Source organism: Bos indicus, chromosome 21 (genome assembly GCF_029378745.1).
Source record: "Bos indicus isolate NIAB-ARS_2022 breed Sahiwal x Tharparkar chromosome 21, NIAB-ARS_B.indTharparkar_mat_pri_1.0, whole genome shotgun sequence".
In the NCBI taxonomy this organism is placed as follows: domain Eukaryota; kingdom Metazoa; phylum Chordata; class Mammalia; order Artiodactyla; family Bovidae; genus Bos; species Bos indicus.
The window spans coordinates 54,989,223-55,004,245 of NC_091780.1; the positions used below are offsets into that span (position 1 = coordinate 54,989,223).

Sequence of the window (15,023 nt, forward strand, 5' to 3'; positions counted from 1 at the left end):
CATGGGTTTATTTTCTTGAGAACTGTTTTATTAATCCATTTTGATGATACTGAGCCAGTGTCATGCCTTTAATTTATATAGCTTCCTTGTTTCCTTTGAGACCTTTCAGGAAAATGCCTGCTTCTTTATCCTTTTAGAAAAATATTTTGTATTTTTATGTGTTAGATGAATGTTAGAATTTGTTTTCTCTGTTCCACCTAATTCCTAGTGCTTTGGGATTCTGTTTAGTTTTAGATTAATTTAGGTAGTATAGTTCTATACTGTTAAAAATCCCTCTTGATTATAATATTTATTTTGAAAATATGTATCTAAAATTTTATCCCTTTGAGGTATCAAATCCTGTAATTAAAATTGCTTACAGAAATCTCTTGAAATGAGCGTAAATATTTTAAAATAAATGACTTTTTAGTAAACATTAATTGTGCAATTTTAGAATCAGGAGAGAATTTTGAGTTTTAAAGTATATGTGTATTTCTCATTACCCAAAGAGGCAGCTGGACCCCCTCATTGGAGAGTTGTTTTGTCAGACAACTGTTTCTTAAGATAAATGTTGTCACTTTGTCTTTTGCCCTAGAGGAATCTATTCAACAGACATTTTAGTTTAACGAGTATTTTAGTGTCTGCTCTGTCACTCTTATATGTTTGTAGTGTAATTTGCATTGCACATTTATGGTATATAAAATAATATACAGCTACATAAAAGTACATTTATCTATTCCCTTTATATTTTCCCTTTTTTTAAGCAGCTGTCATATGCACTTGTCTATTATTCCTTCTTTTAATCTATACTTGTAAAGTTGCATGTAATTTTGAATTTAACATCTCCTAAAATTTAGAAATATTTTGTTTTTAAAAATGAGGTATAATTGACATATAAATCATATTAATTTCAAATGTATGACTTACTGATTTGATGTTTGTATATATTGCAAAATGCAGAAATAATTAAAGTGATTTTATCTTGGAAAGATAACATAGAGGTAATTTAATTTTTCAGAACGTTTGAGCATGCTGTTCTAGCTGCGGGAACAGATTTCCGTTCGGACAGACTGTGGGAAATGTATATAAACTGGGAAAATGAACAGGGAAACCTGAGAGAAGTTACAGCTATATATGATCGTATTCTTGGTATTCCGACACAGCTATATAGTCATCATTTTCAGAGGTGGGTGGAAAAATCAGATCATTAAAATTTTTTTGTGATAACTCAGGTAATTAATTTCTTACATTAAGGATAATTATTCTCTTGAAATGTATGATTCTATTAGATGCAAACAAATTTATTTTGCTCAATAATCAATTTATATATACTTTAAAATTTTGACATTTTTGATATAGTTTATGAACTTCACTGGTTTTAGATATAAGGTTCCCTTGATCTGTTTTATAGATGAGGAAACAGCAGGACTTCTCTTTTAGGATATTTCAGAGTAGTGAAAATAATCTAAGCTTTATTATTCTTATGATTAACTCAGTATATAGCACATAGTAGAAGCTTATTTGAAATGTAATAAATTACCCAAGGTACATTCTTGTGATTCATACAGCATCTTACGTCCAAAACAGTGAAGAACGTATTTTTTGTAGTTAAATCCTGTTTATATTCAAACAATCAAAAATTATTTCAGTTTAATTTTCTACTACAATAATCTGTTATGATTGGTATCATTTCATTTTAATGAGTGCTGTATGAAACAACTCTTCTTTGTACTGTGATTTGCATGTTCTGTTTCTGATGTATTCAAGTATCATACTGATACAGACTCAGTCTTTCTGAACAAGAAAGTATGAGGACTGTGTTGATAAATGTTTGCTCTTCTTACCTGCCATATTATCTATATTTTTGTCATAATTTTTATAACTGGGATTGTGGTAGAACCTGTAAACTTAGGTACTTTTTAAGTAAGTGATTTTCTGAAATTTTCTTTACTAAAAAGTAGAAAACTTCATGAAGCATTTGTAGATAACTATGGATCAATTTGCTAAATCTCTGCAGACCCACGTTAGAAACAGGAAACGTGGGTCTGAATGTGCCGTTTCTCTCTTTTATTTATTTTTTTTTTTTCATGAAATTTAGAGGAGGTGTGCAGGTTTCTAGGGTATAAATGACCTAGGGAGATACTTGCTAAAAGAGATTAACACAAGGATTGGCATCTGGAAATTCTTGGTCAAATTTTAAAAGTTAAATATTTTTAATTTTTTCTAAACCTTTAAAAAAAGATTTTAAAAGTCTTCTGGATCAAAGCACATTCCTTTCATAAATCAATCTAAAGTATAGGTAAAATCTATGATTATAATTTTATTGTTGGTGAATGAGAAAAAATAAGACTAAGAAGCAGTTATACAGACAGTATTCTGAGTGCCTTATAACTTCTGATCCTCACAATAAACCATGGAGGTATCATACTGTTATTTTCCACATTTTATGAAAGTAGAGGTAAAGAAAGATTAAAATATTTGCATAAGATCACAGAGTTGGTAAGTGCTTGGAAGCTGATTGGAACCTGGACATTGTGGCCCCAAAGTTCTTGGTGTAGTTTTCTAAATCTTTTTTTTTTTTTTTATGAATAGTTCACTGGGTTTTTAAAATGCATATGTACTTATAATAGAGATACAGTGGGTTGCGTTTTACATACTACTTTTTAATCTAGTCTTTTTCACTTCATGGAGAACCACTTTCCTTAGGAGTATACCAGACTGATAAATAATATTTGTATCAGTAAATCTTATAGTTTATATAAATAAACTAATTCCCTTGACTGCTTTAAGAACTGCTAAAATGGTTTCTTCTGTCAAATATACTTCCCCTGTTTATTTAGCACTTGCTGTGTACCAGATCATATGCATTTAATTTGAAGGAATAAAAGCCTGTAGAAGATATGTGTGCATGACTTGGCCCTTAAGTTACTCATAAGTGTAGAAGAGGAAGCATGTTCTAAAAGAAGTATTCTGAGTGCTGTAATACAAATACTTCTATTGTGTAGGCTTGTATATTGGATATACACTGAACATTATCTCTAAGAAAACATCTAATTTAAAATCGCCCTAGCATGAATACTTTTGTGGTATGATCTTAACTCCTCAGGCTCAGTCCCTGGTAGTTCGTAAGCTCTAGACAAACGTAACTACTGATAATTTCCCAATGGGCAGTGTTGATTTATACTTTTATGATTGTAATGCCTTTTCCGCTTTTCATTTATCTGGTGAGCTCATTCCTCAGGACCCATATAGCTTAATGTTTTCTCTATGACACTTTTTCCAGTTCACCTAAACAGAACTGTCTTATCATTTGTACCAGCACTCTGCCTACATTTATTTCATTTTTCTTAGCACTAATAACGCTCCTTTGAATTTATGTCTCCTGTATCCTCTACATGTCTGTCATTTTCGGAGGCTTTTTAATTCTTTTTATCATTGGATAACCCCCTAATGCTGGAAAGGATTGAGGGCAGGAGGAGAAGGGGGAGGCAGAGGATGAGATGGTTGGGATGGCATCACTGACTCAGTGGACATGAGTGTGAGCAAACGCCAAGAGATAGTGAAGGATAGGGAAGCCTGGCGTGCTGCAGTGCGTGGGGTCACAAAGAGTCAGACACAACTTAGTGACTGAAAAATACTCATCCTTAATACATAGGAAAACAGTTCCATATGTATTAGGCACTCAGCCATTCTATTAATAGAGTTAATAAATTAGCTTTATAGTAGAAAAAGCTAATGAAAAAGTATTATGCATATGTTATCACCATGTGAAAGAAGTTTCTAATATAACATGGCAACTGTTTTAAAGTTTATTTTCAGTTTTACCTTATTTCAAGTTTATCTATATCTTGACAATTTTTAATGTTAATGTATGAGAATTAAATGTTTATTTTCGTACTACACATTTGAGAAGTTACTTCCTCATTTAAAATTTTTTTTAAATAAGGCAATTATATTTTTTTCCTCCTGGTGATAAAATATATCAAGTCTCTATTTGTTGATTTCCAATGTTATTTGCATATGTTTGTAAAAGTTTTTTTTTTTTTTTTTTTTTGCCGTACCTCATGGCATGCGACATCTTAGTTCTCTGACCAGGGATCATACCTATGGCCCCTGCATTAGAAGTGCAGAGTCTTAACCCATGGATTGCCAGGGTGGTCCCTATGGAAGTTTTAAAATCGTGAAAATCCAGGTGTCAGTAGCCTAAATTAGTTTTAAAAAACTTAGGGGAAATCCATAAGTTATAGTACATGTGCAACCATCTCTGAGAATTAAGTTGAAGATGCAGGCCTGGGTCAGAGGCTAGGTAAGAATATGAAAGACTTCATGGAGACTGGATTTTAGTCTGAATGCAGGGTAATAAACATTGAAGTGATTTTGGGGGTGAGGATGGGATATGATCCTGTTTAATATTTTTTCTTGTTTATTTTTTAACATTTTTGATAGCAGTATTGAGGTGGGAGTAGGAGGAAATGAGATCAGGACACAGGTTTATGTTTATTTTGATAAATAATGAGGGCATGGAGCCATATTCAGAAGGTAGACTAAATTGGACCTGGTATCCAGTGGAATGTAAGAAATAAGGTAGGTGGAAGAGATTGGGAAACTTAGCGGTTGACAATATCAAGATTAGAAATGCCTGAGGGTGTTGATTTGTGGATTAAAGTGACACACTTGAAGACATGTTGTATATAAGGTTCCAATTTAAGATGGTGTAGATATTTTAGCTCCTCAGCTTTGTGTTTTTGATTAAAATTTGTGTGTGTGTGTGTATATAAACTAGTATGTGTAGATAAATGAAATTACATGTTTTTCAAAACAGTCTTTGCTTAAAATCTGTATTTCTTTATGCAGAGTGTTGGCAAGTGAATCTGAAATTTAGGGGAAAGGTTTGGGCTTTCCTGCTGGGTCAAATGGTAAAGAATCTGCCTGCAATGTAGGAGGCCCAGGTTTGATCCCTGAGTTGGGAAAATCCCCTGGAGAAGGGAATGGCTTCCCACTCCAGTATTCTTGCCTGGAGAATTCCATGGACAGAAGAGCCTGATGGGCTATAGTCACAAAAAGTCAGACACACAAAGATCCCAACTGAGCGAATAACATTTTTTTCACTTTAGGCTTAAGCTGGAGAAGGCAATGGCACCCCACTCCAGTACTCTTGCCTGGAAAATCCCATGGACGGAGGAGCCTGGTAGGTAGGCTGCAGTCCACGGTGTTGCTAAGAATCGGACACGACTGAGCGACTTCACTTTCACTTTTCACTTTCATGCATTGGAGAAGGAAATGGCAACCCACTCCAGTGTTCTTGCCAGGAGAATCCCAGGGACGGGGGAGTCTGTTGGGCTGCCATCTATGGGGTTGCACAGAGTCGGACATGACTGAAGTGACTTAGCAGCAGCAGCAGAAGCAGCAGAGTTGTATAAGTCATCATAATATGCTTATTATTTCAAGCTATATTAATAAGATTGGCCAGAAAGTATATAAAAACATTTGACAACTAAATGCAGAGCAGAATCCTTGGGCATACTAGTATTTAGGGGCAGGCTGTAGTGGGGACCCCTCAAAGGAGATCAAGGAGCAGTCAGAGACTTGGAGGAAAACCAGGAAGGTAGTAACTCAGAGCCAACAAGTATCCATTTAATTTTTCTTACATAGGGTACTTGATGACTTTAATTAGGGCAGTTTCGTTGAAGTATTTGACATAGACAAATGAATGAATTCAGGAGTAATTGGGAGGTAAGTTCCAAAGAAACTGTAAAATTTGTTGAACATTTATAAGTAATCATTTATTATTTAGATACAGATTGCTATATTTAAATTTACAGATGAGAAAACTAACATTAGAAAAGGGATAAACTTCCTTTAAGTCAAATAATTAGTAATGGACAAAAGTAGGATTTCAGTGTATGACTTGGCTTCATCATTCCGTTGCAAAGGCAGGAAGGAAATGAAGATGTCTGTAGATTGTTTTATCAGGTGGTAGGTTATTACTATAGAAAAGGAGGGAAAAAGGTGTGGGGTTGTTTGGTGGTGTTTTGTTTTGTTTAAGTCCGAGTTCCTTTGAAAGAATAATGTGTAAGTAGAAATGTAATGTGGGATCTAAAGTTATGCTTCTTATATAGAGCTTGTATTTTTATTGTCTTTCATTAGATTTAAAGACCATGTTCAGAATAATTTGCCTAGAGATCTTCTAACTGGTGAACAGTTTATTCAGCTGAGAAGGGAATTAGCTTCTGTAAACGGGCATAGTGGTGATGATGGTCCTCCTGGTGATGATCTGCCATCAGGAATAGAAGACATAACTGATCCAGCAAAGGTAACCAGACTTACTAAAAAAAAAAAAATTTCCATGTGTGAGAAACTATAGAGTTTATGTCCCTTGACTGCATGTGTGGTATGATTTGTAGCTCTTATAAAATTAATTTCTAATTAAGGCAGGTAGGAATTCTTTAGCTAGTATAGTTTAAATATAGATTTAAAGCAGATGATCTGTTTTACTAAGAGACACCTGAAACTAAATTAGTGTAAAAGGATAATTTCTCCTATGTTGTGATGTACTAGACTTGTTTTTTTTTAAGGCATATAAGAAAGTGGTTTATTATAAAAATCTGTTACTAATTTCAGTATCGTTAATTGTACTTTGTACATAATTGATAACAGAAACCCATCACTAGGATTAAAGTGTGGATAGTACTTAAATGTAAACACTGATATTTAAAAATTTTAGTATATAACTTACATGTTTACATTTTTTTTCTTCCCAAGCTTATTACAGAAATAGAAAATATGAGACACAGAATCATTGAAATTCATCAAGAAATGTTTAATTACAATGAGCATGAAGTCAGTAAAAGGTGGACATTTGAAGAAGGTGTAAGTGTTTTGCTTTTTTGTTGTCATTAATAGGCTTCAAAATACAGATAGGAATAATGTATTTTTCTTTTAGTTTTGGGTGATGTCTCTGCTTTTTATTTTTGCTTGTTTAAGTAATGTTTGTTGCATTTATGGCTGCCATGATCAATTTTCCATTATCAACTTTAGAAATATTGAATTCAGATTTTATTTGAATTTCAAGTTACCTGTTTAATCTGAACCATTTTATTACAGTTCAGTTTCTAAAATCAACTTCATTGAGTCATTTTATGTAATATAACAAAATGTACCTATTTTAAGTAGAGTAAAATGAAGGCTTTTATTTCTTTATGCATTTTATTGAGATGTAATTCACATGCCATATACTTAAAGTGTACACTTTAGTAGTTGTTAATATATTCACAGATATGTATGTACAGTTAATTTTAGAACATTTAATGAATGTTAATTTTAGGACATTTTCATCATTCTTGAAAAACTCTTTAGCTTTTACCCCTCACCTGCTTATTCCTCCATACTACCAACTACCACTAACCTACTTCAATTCTTATAGATTTCCCTGTTCTGGCCTTTTATATGAATGGAATCATGTAGTATGTGTTGTTTTTTTTGAGATTGGCTAGTAAAATGACATTTGACAAGCATTGTGATTATCACAACAGTCAGCATATAGGACTATCCTGTCACCTCAAAAGGTCCCCATTTCAAGTCAGTAACCACCTGACTCTTAGCCCCAGGCAACTGCTTATTTACCTTACTTTTTTTTTTTTTTTTAAATATTCACTGTTGGTTTTTTTTTAGATTCCACATATAGGTGATAGGACGTAATATTTGTCTGTATCATTCTGACTTCCTTCACTAAGTATGTTAGTCTAGTTGCATCTGTGTTGCAGAAAATGGCATTATTTCATTCTTTTTTATGGCTGAGTAGTATTCCATTTGGAGAAGGCAGTGGCACCCCACTCCAGTACTCTTGCCTGGAAAATCCCATGGACGGAGGAGCCTGGTGGGCTGCAGTCCATGGGGTCGCGAAGAGTCGGATACGACTGAGCGACTTCACTTTCACTTTTCACTTTCATGCATTGGAGAAGGAAATGGCAACCCACTCCAGTGTTCTTGCCTGGAGAATCCCAGGGACGGGGGAGCCTGGTGGGCTCCTGTCTATGGGGTCCCAGAGTCGGACACGACTGAAGCGACTTAGCAGCAGCAGCAGTATTCCATTGGGGGTGGGTGTAGTATTCCATTGGGGAGGGGGATGTGGGGGTGTGTGTGTGGGGAGGGGGTGCTGTGTGTGTGTGTATACCACATCACCTTTATCCATTCATCTGTGATGGACACTGATCTGCTTTCCATTACTGTTGTATAATTGTTCGGTTCAAAAATACTCAGCAAAGAATAAAATTTTCTGAACATAAAATTGTGTAGTTCTGTTAAAATGACTGAATAATTGGAAAATAATTTTGTTCTTTCAATTTATAAAACCTAAGTAATTAAAGAGATTTTAACTTTAAAAATCTTTTTCATCATGAGATATGGTGATTAAAATTTTCTGGTTCATTATTATATTTATAATTTAAACAATTTGCATTACTATAGTAATGCATGTTTTGGTGGTGGTTTACTTTCATTGTTATGCCATGCTTTTATTACAGATTAAAAGACCATATTTTCATGTGAAACCGTTGGAAAAGGCACAACTGAAAAACTGGAAAGAATACTTAGAATTTGAAATTGAAAACGGGACTCATGAACGAGTTGTAGTTCTCTTTGAAAGATGTGTCATATCATGTGCCCTCTATGAGGAGTTTTGGATTAAGGTAAGTAAATTATATGGTCTGAAACTTGAATATATTATAAACATTGATCTAGTGACTAACCTTTTTTGTACTTCTGTTGAATGTTGTTCATATAACTATATCTGTTGCATTAGGAGATGGTCTGCTTGCAACCAGATTTGACTGCTGCATATGCCAACCTCGTTGCCTCTCCGTCCTTCCTTACAGAAACTAGTCTAGTGGTTCAATAAAGGTGCTGAATGGGTTTAAAAATAGAATTTTATCGTTCTGTCACATATTTAATGGCTTGTTCAACTGTAAATTATTCAGTATTTCCTCTGTTTCTGTATGTAGTATGCCAAGTACATGGAAAATCATAGCATTGAAGGAGTGAGGCATGTCTTCAGCAGAGCTTGCACTATTCATCTCCCAAAGAAACCCATGGTGCATATGCTTTGGGCAGCTTTTGAGGAACAGCAGGGTAAGAATGAGGAAATTCAGTTGATATGTTGGGATTTAAGTTACTTTGGGATAAAGATATAGGAATTGAGTCTTGGGAACTGGTGTAAAGCAAAGGTCAGGTAAACTTTTTTCTTTTTTCTATAAAGGGCCAGATGGTAAATGTTTTGGCTTTGCAGGCCATATGGTCTCTTTCCTAACAACTCTGCCATGGTAGCCTCAAAATAGCCTTAGAAAATATGTAGACAAATGAGCATGGCTATTTTCCATTAAAAAAAAAAAATGATCAGATGGCTGGATTTAGCCTGTGGGCTGTTATTTGCCAATACTTGGCATAAAGGATATTTCATAAGTTGAATCAAAAGCATAAACATTTAATTACTATTTCTAGGTAATATTAATGAAGCCAGGAATATCTTGAGAACATTTGAAGAATGTGTTCTAGGATTGGCAATGGTTCGTTTGAGAAGAGTAAGTTTAGAACGACGTCATGGAAATATGGAAGAAGCTGAACGTTTGCTTCAGGAAGCCATTAAGAATGCCAAGTCAAATAATGAATCATCATTTTATGCTATCAAACTAGCCCGACATCTTTTCAAAATACAAAAAAACCTTCCAAAATCAAGAAAGGTGCTTTTGGAGGCTATTGAAAGAGACAAAGTATGTATTTGTGTTTTTATAGAGTATGTTCCATTAAAAAAAAAAAAAAAAATGGGTCTTTCTTGGTTGTTTTTCATTTTGGCAACTATGATGAAAGATTTGGTCTGTATGTAATATATTTTATTACTAAGTGAAGACAACAGTCCCTCTAAACTGATGTTGCCATTCTTTCAGACAATTTTCACATTATTATGCATTAAAACGTTGAGAAAATTAACATTATGGGATTAAAAGTATGGCTAGTATTGTGACATTTTCCATTTTCTCCACATTCAGAAATTTTATGGAAAATTTACCAGTTACTAAGTAGATTAGAGGGCTTGGGAGAAACTATAAACAAAGGCATGGCAATTGCCTATGTTGCAGCACATGTAGCAGTGAGATTATTCTCCTCTTATGTAAAATATATAAAGTATTTCCTTTTATATATCAGTTAATGCCAAAAGACAGTGCCTGGGAAATTTCTCACTTTTTAGATTTTCAGCAAATACCGTGTCTGTTTAGGACCCAGGTTTATAACAGGTTTGCTTCCAGCTGCAGTTGAGGATGATTATCTGTGGTTGTGAAGATTTAGGTTACTGGGGCATGTAGAGATCATTTTTTAGTGTTTTACTTCATATTTGTTGTGGTAGGTCAAGCACACTAAACAGGATACACGATTTTAATTTATTGGCATTTAACAATGTGCAGAGTTTAGAAGATTCTATCTACCAATGTGTGTGTTAGTCTTTTTTTACCTGTTTATATGTATGTTGAAAATATTTAACATGAGTTACATGTAATAAATTTTCAATATTGAATTTTTCAAGTTAAGACATGAAAATTAAGGCATTTTAAATATCTATGGTCTAATTAGAATATCTTAGAAATATATGATTAATTGGTACTGCTTTTTACACAGGAGAACACAAAGTTATACCTCAATTTACTTGAAATGGAATATAGTGGTGACCTCAAACAAAATGAAGACAATATCCTAAATTGTTTTGACAAAGCTATACATGGTTCATTACCTATTAAAATGAGAATTACATTTTCTCAGAGAAAAGTGGAATTTCTTGAAGATTTTGGTTCAGATGTTAATAAGTAAGATTTTAATTATATATTATCTATTTGAACAGTAAAAGAACATTGATTATTTTGAATGGGACTTTGATGATGAGTACAAAGTAGTATATTGTTAAATTTTAAGTGTTTCCTAGGTTCTTTTTTTCCTTAGGTATATTTGGGGGTAGATTCAATTTTGCAAACATTTATGTGCTTAATAAGAGGACGTATGGTTTGTCTTTCCTTCAGAACTATTTTCAGAATCTTAGCGTGGTGATTTTAAACAGTGAGCAGACGAGAGAAGGCAGGAAGCAGGAATTCTGTGAGAAAGGAAGTGAGTGAAGGAGTGAACCCTGAAACACAGAAACATTTAATATGTAGTTCACCAAGGCTGTATGTGGTTAATCTGGAATAGGAGTGCAATCTCAGATTGGAGAAGAGTGAGTGTGGTGCCAAGATCATGCCTAATGACCTAATCCTCATGCATTGTAAAAAGCTAAAAGATAAGGGTGGTAAGAGTTCCCCCTAGGGAAAAGTACAAGTTTAAGATTTAAATTTGCAAAATAGAGAGTAGAAATACTGATGAGAACATTGCTGCCATTCCTTTCTTACCTAATTCTAGTATAAAAATAACCTAATAGAAATACCCTGATTCTTGTTAGGCAAGTGTGTAAACATTTTTGATGGCTGAGTAAGGTTTTAATTAAACTAGAAACATTTAACATGAGTTACCTTTTAATACAGTTGTATATATATGCTTGGCATATTAAATGTTTTATAATTACCTAATGCGAAACATGTTGACAGTCTACAATGAGGGGAAGAGGTACTGTTCTCTTTATAGACAAAGAGGCTAAAGAAAAATTAGGCAGTTTTTCCAAGGTCACTTAGCTATTACTTTGTGCAGCAGGGATTAGAACCTACTTCAGGGCCTATGTTCTTAACCACCTTATGTGGTAGTTAAGAAGATACCTATATGTGTCCTTTTTGTTTTGCACTGAAGAAAGTATATGAAAGAAATGGCATATGTAATTCCATCTTTTAATCTAGGTGGATGGTATGGTGATACATGTATGTATGTGAGGTAGTGTATAACTATTATGAAGACTGTGATCTCTTTGAAACAGAGGCTATTTGGCAACTTTCACAGAAGAGGTGGGATTTCATTTAGTTGTTACTGGATTCTGATAAGCTTTGTTCAGTCACTCAGTAGTGTCTGACTCTTTGCGACCCCATGGACTACAGCACACCAGGCCTCCCTGTCCACCATCTCCTGCAGTTTGCACAAACTCATGTCCATTGAATCAATGATGCCATCCAACCATCTCGTCCTCTGTCATCCCCTTCTCCTCCTGCCTTCTATCTTTCCCAGCATCAGAGTCTTTTCCAATGAGTCAGCTCTTCACATCAGGTGGCCAAAGCACTGAAGTTTCAGCATCAGTCCTTCCAGTGAATATTCAGGACTGATTCCCTTTAGGATGGACTGGTTTGACCCCCTTGCAGTCCAGGGGACTCTCAAGAGTCTTCTCCAACACCATAGTTCGAAAGCATCAATTCTTCAGTGCTTAGCTGACAAACTGAGGAGAGGCTATAAGTGGTGAAAGCAAATGAAAGTTCATGTAAAATACATCTTTTACATTGGATTGGAGGGTCTCATTAAGCAGTGAAAACTTGATGCTAAATGTGCTGTCTTAAAAGCTAGACTGAGTTCAGAGCACATGTGGTACATGGGTGACAGTAGGAAGCTGTTAAGAGTTTTGACTGAGATGAAATGACATATTTAAATTTGGCAGTAATATACAGACAAATCTGAGATGCCAGTTAGGCCCTTGCGAATAGAGTTGTGGAGGGTCTGAGTATCAGGTCTGTTGTATTTGAAATTTAAAAAAGGGAAATGTTACGGAAAATGAGCTGCTTAGATATTTAGATATCACTGTAATGAATTAATAAGAATTAATGTTCAAATCAGACAAATACAGGCTTAAATCCTAGCTCTTAATGTTTTGTATTCCTCGGTATCCAGATTCTCTCAAATGAATATTGAGTGTCTTGTTGCCAACCCACAAGTTGTTAAACATCTTAAGGAAATTGTGTGTGTGTGTTACTCGCTCAGATCAGTTCAGTCGCTCAGTGGTGTCCGACTCTTTGCAACCCCATGTACTACGGCACACCAGGCCTCCCTGTCTATCACCAACTCCCAGAGTTTACTCAAACTCACGTCCATTGAGTCGGTGATGCCATCCAACCATCTCATCCTCTCTGGTCCCCTTCTACTGCCTTCAATCTTTCCCAGCATCAGGATCTTTTCAAATGAGTCAGTTCTTCGCATCAGGTGGCCAAAGGATTGGGGTTTCAGCTTCAGCATCAGTCCTTCCAGTGAATATTCAGGACTGATTTCCTTTAGGATGGACTGGTCGGATCTCCTTGCAGTCCAAGGGACTCAAGAATCTTCTCCAACACCACAGTTCAAAAGCGTCAATTCTTCGGCACTCAGCTTTCTTTATGGTCCAGCTCTCAAATCCATACATACCTACTGGAAAAACCGTAACTTTGACTAGACGAACCTTTGTTGGCAAAGTAATGAATGTCTCTGCTCTTTAATATGCTGTCTAGGTTGGTCGTAACTTTTCTTCCAAGGAGCAAGCATCTTTTAATTTCATGACTGCAGTCACCATCTGAAGTGATTTTGGAGCCCAAGAAAATAAAATCTCTGTTTCTACTGTTTCCCCATCTATTTGCCATGAAGTGATGGGACTAGATGCCATGATTTTAGTTTGCTGAATGTTGAGTTTTAAGCCAACTTTTTCACTGTGTTCTTTCACTTTCATCAAGAGGCTTTCTACTTCTTCTCTTTCTGCCATAAGTGTTGTATCATTTGCATATCTGAGGTTATTGATATTTCTCCAAGCAGTCTTGATTGCAGCCGTGCTTTATCCAGTCCACCATTTCACATGATGTACTCTGCAAATAAGTTAAATAAGCAGGGTGACAATATACAGCCTTGACGTACTCCTTTCCCGATTTGGAACCAGTCTGTTGCTCCGTGTCCAGTTTTAACTGTTGCTTCTTGGCCTGCATACAGATTGCTCAAGAGGCAGGTCAGGTGTGGTCTGGTATTCCCATCTCTCTAAGAATTTTCCACAGTTTGTTGTGATCCACACAGTCAAAGGCTTTGGCATAGTCAATAAAGCAGAAGTAGATGTTTTTCTGGAACTCTCTTGCTTTTTCGATGATCCAACAGGTGTTGGCAATTTGATATCTTGTTCTTTCTGCCTTTTCTAAATCCAGCTTGAACATCTGGAAGTTCACAGTTCACGTACTGTTGAAGCCTTGCTTGGAGAATTTTGAGCATAACTTTACTAGTGTGTGAGATGAGTGCAATTGTGCGATAGTTTGAACATTCTTTGGCATTGCCTTTCGTTGGGATTGTAATGAAACTGACCTTTTCCAGTCCTGTGGCCACTGCTGAGTTTTCCAAATTTGCTGGCATATAGAGTGCAGCACTTTCACAGCATCATCTTTTAGGATTTGAGATAGCTCGACTGGAATTCCATCACCTCCACTAGCTTTGTAGTGATGCTTCCTAAGGCCCACTTGACTTCGCATTCCAGGATGTCTGGCTCTAGGTGAGTGATCACACCATCGTGATTATCTGGGTCGTGAAGATCTCTTTTGTATAGTTCTGTGTATTCTTGCCACCTCTTCTTAGTATCTTCTGCTTCTGTTAGGTCCATACCATTCCTGTTAGTCACTTAGTCATGTCCAAGTCTTTGTGACCCTTTGGACCATAGTCCACCAGGCTCCCCTGTCCATGAAATTCTCCAGGCACGAATACTGGAGTGGGTTGCTGTTCCCTTCTCCAAGTGTCACTGGTAATAGCCTATTAAATGTGTACATATGCAGGCTGTTGAGGGAAGTTGAACATGTAAATATCAAGTTGAACATGTAAATATCAAGGTCATTTTCAGAGAAATTTTAATATCTGTTCTCTTTCAGAGAAATCTGTGTTCAGGTTTATGATTACCTTAAAAAATAAGGCCATCTTTGTGTTTCTAAGAAATATTTTAAAAGTGATTGCCTGGTGGTCCAGTCTGGGTTAGCAGTCAGTGCTCAAAAACAGGAAAAAGAAAATTACAAAATCATTGATTTTATTTTTTATTTTATTTTTTAATTTTTTTTAAATTTTATTTTTAAACTTTACATAATTGTAGTCAGTTTTGCTTCAAGTGACAT

The 15,023-nt window shown here is 35.3% G+C and overlaps 1 protein-coding gene and 1 non-coding gene across 7 annotated transcripts in view; both read left to right on the forward strand.

Annotated features, from left to right (window-relative positions):
* PRPF39 (pre-mRNA processing factor 39) overlaps nt 1-15,023 on the forward strand; it is a 35,107-nt gene that overhangs the window by 17,827 nt on the left and 2,257 nt on the right. For all 6 annotated transcript variants that reach the window (XM_070775507.1, XM_070775508.1, XM_070775510.1 and 3 more), the window contains 7 exons: nt 998-1,165; nt 6,127-6,292; nt 6,742-6,849; nt 8,502-8,666; nt 8,979-9,105; nt 9,475-9,743; nt 10,645-10,829. In XM_070775507.1, the coding sequence (XP_070631608.1) occupies nt 998-1,165; nt 6,127-6,292; nt 6,742-6,849; nt 8,502-8,666; nt 8,979-9,105; nt 9,475-9,743; nt 10,645-10,829 (1,188 nt within the window). The remainder of the gene's footprint in view (nt 1-997; nt 1,166-6,126; nt 6,293-6,741; nt 6,850-8,501; nt 8,667-8,978; nt 9,106-9,474; nt 9,744-10,644; nt 10,830-15,023) is intronic.
* On the forward strand, nt 9,823-9,908 carry LOC139178495 (small nucleolar RNA SNORD127). Its single transcript, XR_011562884.1, has one exon. It is a non-coding gene; the product is annotated as a small nucleolar RNA SNORD127 (small nucleolar RNA).